Here is an 11,959-nt window from a genome sequence, read left to right as displayed (position 1 = left end):
AGTCAAATAAAATAAAGGCCCATGTTTACAATTTTGTGGTAGGCAACACCCATAAAAGTCGGAAATACGGTATGCTCACATGTCAAGCTTACAAGACACTGAGAAATTAGTATGGAAGTACCACAACAAAAACAAAAGTTAAATTTACAGATAGGTAGCCAAGCGGTCAACAGGGTATAGCTACTGCTTTGGGCCGTATTGCAGCGTAGGAACAAACCACCGACAGAGACTGAAGACTTTGGAGTAGGACATTGCATACAATGTTCATTCTTTATTACATTACATTACATTAAAGGCATTTAGCATCCAGAGCAGGGTACAAGGAAGTGCAAATCAAACCCAGGCACAAGTACATTCAGGACCCCAGAGGAAAGTACAGTTCCGAGTCCCAGCGTGACATACAGATACAACGTGAACCCTTGAAGAGTACAACAACTTACCAACTAGCATTCTTCTCGATAAGTCTATGATTGTCACGTTTCATGTTTGTCATGTCATGTTTTATGTTTAGTCATTGTCTTAGTTACGTTATTGTCATGTCACATATTATGTTAGTCTAGCCTAACCACGTTTTTATGTTTTATTTCTTGTTACGTTTCGTAATGTTGCCATGTCATGTTATATAGTTTATTGTCATTGTTTTGCAAATGTTATGTCACAATTTATGTTCCATGTTATGTTGTACTGTTCATTGATTTAGCATACACTTTTTCGTGTCTTTCTGCAAACCTTGCATTCCTGCTTTCTCTCTCTCCCTTTCTGTCACTCACACCCTAATTGTTTCAATTTCCCTTGTCTATTTACTAAATCTACTAATGCTAGATCAGGATTGGGTAATACTAACATACTAATCATGTGTTCATGTTACCTTACGTTTCTTGTGCATGTCATTTACTAATTTACTAATGCTAGGGAAGGATAGGTTTATTACTAACGATTACCAATTACCTCGTTAACTTGTCAATCCTCCACACCTGATTTCCATTCTCTTGCTGCTCTCAAGCTAATTGTCTACACCTGTCTACACCTGCATAAAAGCTCAGTTTCATGTCATGTCTGTGCGAAATTGTTTGCCTCATGTTCGTCAGGGCATTCTTTTGAGCGTTTATACCAAGCCATTGTCTACTCGTTACGATCCAAGCCTGTTTCCTGACCAAAGACTATTGTCTTATGTTTTGTTGACCATTGCCTGCCTGTACCACGTCTTTGCCTGCTGTTTTTTTTGTACTTTTGCCCCACGGAGCAGACTTCGGTCTTGACTCTTGCACCGTCATTGACCCTGAGCCAGCATACCGTCTGCCTGTACTTCTGCCTCGCTGACAGCTTTCCTGGCTACCGGACTTTTTGCATGGTGTACCGACTACGAGACTGCCTTCTCCCTTGGTACTGCGCTTTGGTTTTCTGCCTGGATATTTACGTGTATGAACATTGCTTGTTTTTGACTATGCTCTCTGGATATTCCCCAAATGAAGCCCGACGGGACTTTACTACACTACTGTTTCTGAGTCGTGCATTTTGGGTCCAAACCCCCCACGCACCCGTCTCAATGATGAATCTATAAGTCTATGATACGCGAGCAGTAGGCTATGAGATGTGAGAACACATGACTCTCTGACCGTACTGACAGGGCCTTGCGCTGTGGCCCCGGTTTCAGGCCCACGCTCACCTTGCACAGGTGTCTGGTACACCTGGCAGAACTCTGCGGGGTTGCTGCCGTTGGCCGCGGCGCAGAGCGAGTCTTGGGCCGGCTCCTGGAGGGAGAACGCAGCGGTGGCGTAGCCACAGAAACAGTCCGGCGTCTGGAGAACGGCCAGCGGGAGCTCCTGGAGGAACCAAAACCAAAGAAGAAGAGACGAGATGCAACACCAGCGTGAGACCGGAGAATAATATGGACCAAGCGCCTGTGACATCACCCACTGATTACCCACGGGCTGATTACTGATTACCCCCGGGCTGATTACTGATTACCCACGGGCTGATTACTGATTACCCCCGGGCTGATTACTGATTACCCACAGGCTGATTACTGATTACCCCCGGGCTGATTACTGATTACCCACGGGCTGATTACTGATTACCCCCGGGCTGATTACTGATTACCCACGGGCTGATTACTGATTACCCCCGGGCTGATTACTGATTACCCCCGGGCTGATTACTGATTACCCACGGGCTGATTACTGATTACCCCCGGGCTGATTACTGATTACCCACGGGCTGATCACTGATTACCCCCGGGCTGATTACTGATTACCCCCGGGCTGATTACTGATTACCCACGGGCTGATCACTGATTACCCCCGGGCTGATTACTGATTACCCCCGGGCTGATTACTGATTACCCCCAGGCTGATTACTGATTACCCCCGGGCTGATTACTGATTACCCCCAGGCTGATTACTGATTACCCCCGGGCTGATTACTGATTACCCCCGGGCTGATTACTGATTACCCCCGGGCTGATTACTGATTACCCACGGGCTGATTACTGATTACCCACGGGCTGATTACTGATTACCCCCGGGCTGATTACTGATTACCCCCGGGCTGATCACTGATTACCCACGGGCTGATTACTGATTACCCCCGGGCTGATTACTGATTACCCCCGGGCTGATCACTGATTACCCCCGGGCTGATTACTGATTACCCCCGGGCTGATTACTGATTACACGGGCTGATTACTGATTACCCCCGGGCTGATTACTGATTACACACGGGCTGATTACTGATTACCCCCGGGCTGATTACTGATTACCCCCGGGCTGATTACTTTGATTGATTACTGATTACCCACGGGCTGATTACTGATTACCCACGGGCTGATTACTGATTACCCCCGGGCTGATTACTGATTACCCCCGGGCTGATTACTGATTACCCATGAGCTGATTACTGATTACCCCCGGGCTCGTGAAAAGTGCTTGGAAGCCGTGGAACTCGAGTTTACCGGGGCCGCCATGTTGTACAGTTTGGAGCCAGAGACTGCTCTGCAGGGAAGCCCATACGGCTCCTCCACTAAGCATGTGAGAGAGAATGGCCTTATCTGTCCCTGATTCATCCACATAGTATTGCTGTTTTGTCCAAATGGGCACATGGGGAGACATTAGATGAAGAAAAAACACCAACTGCGACTACATTTTCTAGTGGAAAAAAGTATTGACTTTGTATTTTGACTGCAATTGTACCATTACATTGATAACGGGTCTCAATGACCTACACCGGAGCCAACCGCAGTGGTGCTAGTAGGCGCTGTCTCTCTCAGTATGCTTCAAATTTGCTGGCTTAGTAATAACACAATGCACTCCTCATAATGTGATTAATTCAGCATAATAGCACAGTGCGCTTCAAAAGCGATTTCTTGCAGCAGTGGTCGATTCAGAGGACTCATTGTGCTGAGTTTTTTGTTACAGCTTGTTCACAGCTTTTGCAGTAAACGTTGAAAATGTACGCTTATGTTCTTTCGTCTTCCAGCATAAAGAGCAGAGCAGCTTTGGCTCATTTGCATTTTTCACGACTAACTTCAGTCACCACACATCTGCACGTTCAGCAGTGTGGACCCGACTGTCAGTAAGATTTAATCATTTAAAAATGTCTTCTCTTTCTCACTAAATCATGTCATACAGCACATTGCAGCATGCAGATGTGGGTCCTTTATTCTTTATACCTTGCACAACTACAGTACTGTGCAAAAGTCTTAGGCACCTGTATAACATTCTGTACAGATAAGATTCTTTCACAAATAATTCAGTGAAAGGTCCTAAATAATCATACTATACATTTTACATTACATTTTAGTAATTTGGCAGAACAGTTCCAAACTGAATCAAATCAATATTTTTTGTGACGACCCTTTGGAGTTAAAACTGCATCACTTCTCTGAGATGGCCAACGCTGTCCTGCAGTTCTATAAGACAATCAGCAGGGAGGTTGTTCCAAGCATGTTGGAGAACTTTCCACAGTTCTTCTGCAGACTTTGGTTGGCTCCTTGTTTCTGATCTCAGACAGCCTTGATCAAGTTTTTATGTAAAAAGTAGTAAATTGCTTACAGTAATATGTTACTTTTTAAAATTAAATACAAAAATGTCTCTATAAAATTAAATCTTTTGGAAAATGAATATTTGGAAATCTCAAATGTGTTATTTTATACTAACACACAACAGTACTGTATTTCTGACATAATGTGACCTTAAGACAAAGCATCCAAAAGACCTGAAAAGTGACTCCATTTGAGCAGATTAAAGAGTTAACTCTTATTTACAGATGTGTCCGATGGCCTTGTAGCTTTACCACTTGAATACAATGGCATTCAGAGATTCTAATCAGACGCAAGAAAATACACTTCCACACTGCTGCTCCAAAGCAGTGCGTACAGAGAGTATTATGCAGTGCGTACAGAGAGTATTATGCAGTGCGTACAGAGAATATTATGCAGTGCGTACAGAGAGTATTATGCAGTGCGTACAGAGAGTATTATCATTCCACAGGCCACACACTCAACAGATCACAAATATAATCACTAACTTCTGTTCTCATGCGGCACTGTCTTACTTTGAGCACAGTGGTCTCAGGTTGCATGCCCCACAGGAAATTAAAAACAAGATGTCATTTCTAAAATAATAATCAGGGAATATATATATACTAACAAGGAGTAAAGGAGAGATACATTAGTTAATTAGATGTGGACTTGCTTTTGTGTTTTGGATTATTGTCTTGTCACATAACCGTTACACTTCAGCTTCAGCTGATGGACAGATGACCAGGGGAGGGTTCTGACCATAATTCCTTCACAGCCTCACACTAACATGGCTGTGTTCAGGGGGGGTCTGACCATAGTTCCTATAGTGCCCTTCACAGCCTCACACTAACATGGCTGTGTTCAGGGGGGGTCTGACCATAGTTCCTATAGTGCCCTTCACAGCCTCACACTCACATGGCTGTGTTCAGGGGGGGGTCTGACCTTGTCGGTGCAGATGGCCACACAGGACTCGGAGGAGAGGTTGCTCTGGACGGTGTGGAACAGGAAGGCCTCGGAGACGTTCTCCGGCCTCCGGAAGCAGCCACGGTAACGCACGTTCCTGTCTGCGTGCGGGGGGGGGGGAGTGAGGGGGGGGGAGAGAGTACACAATGACATAAAATCAAAATTCAAATCCTTTTCCTAGAAAATAACGTGAAAGTATAGCAATTGTATTAATCTCATGGAGTATATACTTTTAAATGTATGGTAGTGTTTGTATAGTTATGCAGAAGCACTCACATCTCCTCACGCCCGGCTGCTCCTCCACCTTGTAGACAGAGAGCCTCCCCACCCCCCCACAGGGGGCACCCTTCTCCCCCCGGCAGTCCAGCCTGCAGTCCTCCTCCCGCGCACGCCCCGCGGGCAGCCGGTTACCACAGTAACACTCCGACCCAAACTGCAGCCCCGCAAACTGGTACCCGCTGCAGAGAGAGGGGGAGGAAGAGAGGGGGAGAGGGGGAGGGAGGGGGAGAGGGGGAGGGAGGGATGAGAGAGGGAGAGGAAGAGGAAGAGAGAGGAAGAGAAGGATGAGAGATAAAGTTGGGGGGGAGAGGGGGAGAGAGAGGGAGATGAGCGAGAGGGAGAGAGAGGGGGAGAGAGGGGGGGGTGAGAGAGAGTGAAAGAGGGTCAGAGATGGGGATGATTGAGAGGCCAGGGGGGAAAGGGGGTAGAGGTGTTTTTATTTTGTCTTATATTAATGTTTTTATTTGCACCTTGCATTTTTCCCATTTACATTTTGCCATGAATTTGAATTTAAGTTTGAGTCAACACTACTCTGTCACGGCAAAAGACAACCCAAAACAAGGCCTGTTTCAATCCAATCAGGGTAGAGTGTTGTGATGACATGGCCTGTTTCAATCCAATCAGGGTAAAGTGTTGTGATGACATGGCCTGTTTCAATCCAATCAGGGTAGAGTGTTGTGATGACATGGCCTGTTTCAATCCAATCAGGGTAAAGTGTTGTGATGACATGGCCTGTTTCAATCCAATCAGGGTAGAGTGTTGTGATGACAGGTCATCTGTGACTGGTTGGTTTTGGCGAACCTTTTTTTTTTTACGAGGTGTAACATAGGCTCAGATCCGAGCTGAAAATGTCAGACACAGGAAACCAGGCGTTACCCCTGCAGATCTGATTCAGACACAGGAAGCCAGGCCTTACCCCTGCAGATCTGATTCAGACACAGGAAGCCAGGCCTTACCCCTGCAGATCTGATTCAGACACAGGAAGCCAGGCCAGCAAGTAACAAGGAAACTGCAGGCATGCCATGGGTCTACTCTGTGTTTGCCAGCAGCAGGACTGACACATGAATTAAATTTCCAAGATTCTGTCACCATGACAACCTGAAAATACTGGATGCAATTTCTTTATAAAATTGCCCACCAGAATGTCACAATGGAGCGCTTTCCTGGAGATCCTCACACCAGCAGACATGTTTGGAGAGCTCCTCATTCAGGTCATAATTCCGGCTCACACAGGGGGCGGGGGCCATGGCCACCCTTAAAGACACACTCTGGACAACCCAAACTGGCCCCAGCATCAATATTCATAGAGAAACCGACAAAACTGCACAACACCCCTGTGAAGACCGTGTTAGCTCACGATGGTCTGAACACCGCCGTATAACCCCGCCCGGTTCGTAGTCTCTCCTTAGTAACAGCTTCCCCTCCACAATGTCACAGTAGCACACTGTTACCATGTCACTGTATGCTGAAATTGATCGCGTATGTGACCTGATAACCAAGTTATCATGAAAACGGAAGGAATTAAACTTCACACACGGAAACCAAAGCTGATTTGGAAGAATGTTTTTAATTTATTTGTCATAAAATTTGCACTGTTCAGAACATAGCGAGCTAACACAAATTGCGACTTTAGGTTAATTATTTTTAGTTTTAAAACATACTTATTTTTGTGGTAAGGTGGCTTACAGAAGTGTGCCCGATATCAGACTCCCAAAGTAGAACAGACTGTGTTTACGGTCCCAACAGGGAGTCGGCAAGGTTCAATGAAGAGAGTGCATTTAATAAATTCTGCTGCTTCTGTGCAATACTCCCACAGCTACTGAGGTAAAATAGCATTTTGTAAACCTTGGGTTTATTCATATACAGTCTAATCAGGTTCAGTGTTGTTGGAAAGCCAATGTAACTGTGTCGTCGATGGTGTGGCACAGTGGATGCTGAATAAAGATCTGGGAACACTTTTCAGAAGTGAACATTCGGTAATACAAGTTACCTAAGAGCCAGCTGTACTACAAAGGTCAACACACAGAGAGAATGCAAGAGGAAATGTATGTCACTGGTTAAGATCGTGTGTGATTTGGGGGGTTTTCTTTGGGTATATAAGGGGAAAAGTGGAAAAGTACTGAGAGATCTCCTGCACACCATAGCCATTTCACTACTCACATTCTGCACCACTGCAGACTGCAATTAGCCAACACATTCCTCTTTGACTCTAAACCACAACACACTTAACGATTTAAAGGATCTAACGAACACACAGAAGTAAATAATTGCAGGTCACTCAAAAGTACGTCTGCGCCTACCAAGATGGATAGTCATTCGTATAGAGGCACACAAGTTTTGCCAGAAAGAGGCTATAGTCTGGCAGTTGCAGTCTCTGTATAATTGCTTGGATAAAGGAAGGGTTAAATCATTATTTTTCGAGTCAGATAAATGAGGTAACATTGAGCGAATCCCATTCCAGTAGCAGACGGTCAGAATCGGCATGTTCCCTGGGCACTCGGATACTTCCACTGTTAGCTGTGTCTCAGGGGATTCCTACAGGTTTTTAAATAAATGCGGCTCATTTGCAGCAGCAGTCTGATGCCTTTCTGAAGCGACCCCGCATCAAGCCGAAACCTCCAGCTCTCAGGCCGCAGCGAATCTGACACCTGCGGACAGGACTCACGGGAACAGAACGTGTTTAATGAAGAGCATCCCCTCTCTGCTGCCATCCTGGGGCCACATTACGCCAACATCAGTCTGGCCAGGCACCAGAACCCAACCAGGTAACAGCACTGCACCCTGCGCCCCCCTCCTGCATCCTGTGCCCCCCTCCTGGTCCCTGTTCCCCCCTCCTGGTCCCTGTGCCCCCCTCCTGCACCCTGTGCCCCCCTCCTGCACCCTGTGCCCCCCTCCTGGTCCCTGTGCCCCCCTCCTGGTCCCTGTCTTGTGTGCTGGCAGCTGGCCAGGTTCTGCCACGCTGCGTGTACAAAAACACACACACACAAGTACACACATACACACGCACACGGACGGACACACACACATGGAAACACACACAAACATACACACGGACAGACACACAAACACAATACACGCAAGCACACACACACATGGACAGACACACAAACACAATACACACACACACACACACAGACACACACATATACACCCCCACCCCCCCATCCCAACCATCCCCACATTAGCCCTTAATTCAGAAGAGTCTCCATGGCAAGCGGCCATGTTATTCTCCCTGTCATGGGGCTGTTGGCACTGGCGTTCAGTTCAGTTCAGTTCAGTTTGCACCTGCTACAGGGACAGGGGGGAGGGGAGCGGGGGTGTTACCTTTCTGAGCAGGTGTCCTGGCACAGGGAGCTGGTCATTTTCCGGAAGTCGTAGAACACGCTGCCTTTCAGAGCCCGGTCCTTGGAGTTGTCCAGGAAACAGCCAATGTAATTGCCTTCACCAGGAAAACAGAATAAAAAAAACAATGTTTTTCTCCCTCTAAAATAAGTTCTACCACGAATGACATCACAATTTAAAGGGAATGTGTCACAGGAGCGACCGGGATGGTTTAAACAATGGGTTAGTTGTAACACCATCAATTTCACCAAAAAGGGATGAGTTGTGGTAATGTGATAATAATGTTCTTTCCAGACCCATGTTCCCCTCTGAGCTCACAGGAGAAGGGTATTAAATATTGGGTGTTTTAAGCCAAAAAAAATCATTTTGAGGTAGAAAAGTAATAATTCTCATCTCATCTATTTTTCGACAAATTTACAAATACCTTGCCGGCATTGTTGCACATGCGTTGTGTCACAGGTCGGTATTTATAAATTCGGCAAGCTAACTATAGCTAATTTGCTTGTTGCTACCGATAATGAACTGGTATCGTTTCATAACTACATATGTAGTCTTCGCTTGGATAATAAGCAATAGTACACAGAGTTTCAATGATTGCTTGTCTGGAGTGCAGTTTGGCAGGGACACGTTCCTTTCATCTGTTTACGTGTTCATGCGTGTTTAGCTAAACCTTTACTTCTCTCACACTGTAAGTTGCAGTTGCATCGTTTGTGGTATACTATCATATCTTAGTTATACAGCCATAGCCAAATAAGTTGCTTGCTCATAATATAGTTGGTTAGCTAAAGTGAAAACTTAAAAAAGACAAAACATATAGCGTTGTACAACATACTAAAGTCAACATTTCATAAAGTCACCTGTTCGGTGAACATTTTCTTACTAGAACACTACGAAAAGACGGCAGGCTCTGTTGCGTTTGTCACTGTCAACTTTCCAAAACAGCTAAGGTTTGCAACAGCAAAATCAATAGCTAGCAAATATTTCCACATTATCTGTTAACCTGTGGGCTACATTATCTGTTAACCTGTGGGCTACATTATCTGTTAACCTGCGGGCTACATTATCTGTTAACCTGTGGGCTACATTATCTGTTAACCTGCGGGCTACATTATCTGTTAACCTGTGGGCTACATTATCTGTTAACCTGCGGGCTACATTATCTGTTAACCTGTGGGCTACATTATCTGTTAACCTGTGGGCTACATTATCTGTTAACCTGTGGGCTACATTATCTGTTAACCTGTGGGCCCAAAAGGGTATGTCAGCCCTGCGGGTGCAGCACTATTTTGAGAGCTGAGCGGTACCTTTGAGCTGAGCGGTACCTTTGGGCTGAGCGGTACCTTTGGGCTGAGCGGTACCTTTGGGCTGAGCGGTAACTTTGAGCTGAGCGGTAACTTTGGGCTGAGCGGTACCTTTGGGCTGAGCGGTACCTTTGGGCTGGACCGTCCTGCGGGGCGGGCCCCTCTCCGCTGGCGGGTCCTGCTGCTCGTTCATCAGGCCGTGGAACCAGCGGCGTCTCAGCTGCCGGATCTCCAGGTTGCGTGAGACGAGCCAGCGGGGGCTGCCCCGGTCCTCTGTGGCCCCCCCGCGGCGCCGCGGCCCCGGGCTCGGCCGTGTGGGCCCCTCCCTGAGGACGGGGGGCTCCAGGGCCGGGGGGGGGGCGGCCATCAGGCCCCCGGACGCCCCGCCGCCCCCCCGCGGGGGCACTGCCAGCCCCGAACGCTGCAGCAGGAGCACGCTGCCCGCCATGATGTAGGCCACGCCCAGGAAGAGGAGGAGCAGCTGGGTCCGCCGCAGGAAGCGCTGCAGCCTGGGGAGCGGCTTCGCCATCGCTGGCCCCGCCCCGGCCCGCCCCGCCCCGGCCCCTCCCCACAGCCTCGCCGCACGGACGCCCCGGACAGGAGTGCGAGTCCGGTCAGAAGGGGCCTACAGCAGCATGTCCCCCTGAGGCCTTCCCTGTCACTTCATTCCAAACTCCGCCCACTCTGATCCACGCTCTCACAGATACTGTGGCAGTGGAGGTACATTTTCGTTCAAGGATCAAATTTTCTAAATGTGCCCTGAAAGTGCAGTAATGTTCCCTTTGGACACAAATCAGTACGTTTTCCAAGCAAAAAACGCACAAATTAATTATAAATTGCTGGTTAGGGGTACAGTTTTATGTAGCTATAGGATACCACCCCAGCGACAAGCATTTGTACCCTTTCTGAGAGAGCACTATAATCCTCTGTGACATTCACATCTTCACGGCTCTCCTCCAATAAGAGTCTGGATCTTCAGACACAGCTCGGCCAATGGCAGGCCTCCCCTCTCTGCCGGACGGTGATGCTAATCTCTAACAGCAGGGCACACGTCCTCAGAGCCTGCAGAGGAAACAGAGCAAAGGGCATCAGCAGATATACAGGTTTTGGGTCCTTCGTTTCCACTTTAATGCAATGGAGGGTGTGAGACCGGAAAAAACTGAAAGCGGTGTGTTTGGCACGCGTGTGTCTACGAGAGAATGAGACACTGACACTCAAACTAACACAAGCTACAGGGCGTGTTATATGCACCGCATATTGCACCACACTCACCTCAGACTGCATCATACACACACTTACCGAGCACTTGGTATTGATTAGAATTAGAATTTAGATTAGAATTTTTACTGCTGTAGCCTATCCACTTAAGAATTATGATGCATTGTGTGTTCAGAGATGCTCTTCTGTATACCACTGTTGTAATGCGTGGTTATTTGCGTTACGGTGAAGCTCCTGACCCGTACCTAAATAATTGTATGCATTGCACTGCTGCCACACGATTGGCTGATTAGATAATCACATGAATAAGAGGGTGTAATAAAGTCTAAATGTCCCTAATGAAGTGCTCGGCGTGCTGGTGTAAGCCAGGTTCCTAACAGAACAGAACTTGCTGCTGTGAGCCTGTGGAATTACGGCCCATCAGCGGGGTCAGCCACATTACCCGTGGCACCATTAATCGGATTCAGAGTTTAGCATGTCCAGAACCGTCCCCCTACATCTCCACACGGCTGCCACTGCTGCCGTCACCACTAACCTCAATCCCACAGACCGGAGCGCATCAATTCCCGCGGGCCTTTTAACGCGCATCGACGGTTTACTACATAAGCAGCCGTGTCACAAAAAAAAAAAAAAAAAAACCTTCAGCTGTGTCTCTCAGTTTCAAAATACCGCTATTCTCTCGGAAGCACGTTAACACGTTAGCAGAGTCCCAGCTGAATCGGCCGTACAGGGACTGGGATACGCCGTGACGCTCCCTGCGGTTTATTCCTCTAGGTCAACTCTAATGCAGGAATCTAGGTTTGGTTAGGACTTCCCCTCATAGGACTGTAGACAACGA

General features: G+C 47.4%; 1 protein-coding gene across 2 annotated transcripts in view; it reads right to left on the bottom strand.

Moving 5' to 3' along the window:
- Nucleotides 1–10,432, bottom strand: part of LOC133108749 (sialate:O-sulfotransferase 1-like) — a 13,403-nt gene extending 2,971 nt beyond the window's left edge. Inside the window, exons 1-5 of one of the 2 annotated variants that reach the window (XM_061218471.1) lie at nt 10,015–10,432; nt 8,585–8,699; nt 5,258–5,439; nt 4,961–5,082; nt 1,667–1,823 (exon numbers count right to left, since the gene is read on the bottom strand). In XM_061218471.1, the coding sequence (XP_061074455.1) occupies nt 1,667–1,823; nt 4,961–5,082; nt 5,258–5,439; nt 8,585–8,699; nt 10,015–10,432 (994 nt within the window). The remainder of the gene's footprint in view (nt 1–1,666; nt 1,824–4,960; nt 5,083–5,257; nt 5,440–8,584; nt 8,700–10,014) is intronic. The other variant, XM_061218472.1, reaches the window with a different exon arrangement.
- Between the last annotated feature and the right edge of the window lie 1,527 nt (nt 10,433–11,959).

This window comes from Conger conger, chromosome 13 (genome assembly GCF_963514075.1).
Source record: "Conger conger chromosome 13, fConCon1.1, whole genome shotgun sequence".
Taxonomy (NCBI): Eukaryota; Metazoa; Chordata; class Actinopteri; order Anguilliformes; family Congridae; genus Conger; species Conger conger.
This window is presented reverse-complemented; position numbering and strand designations above follow the sequence as displayed.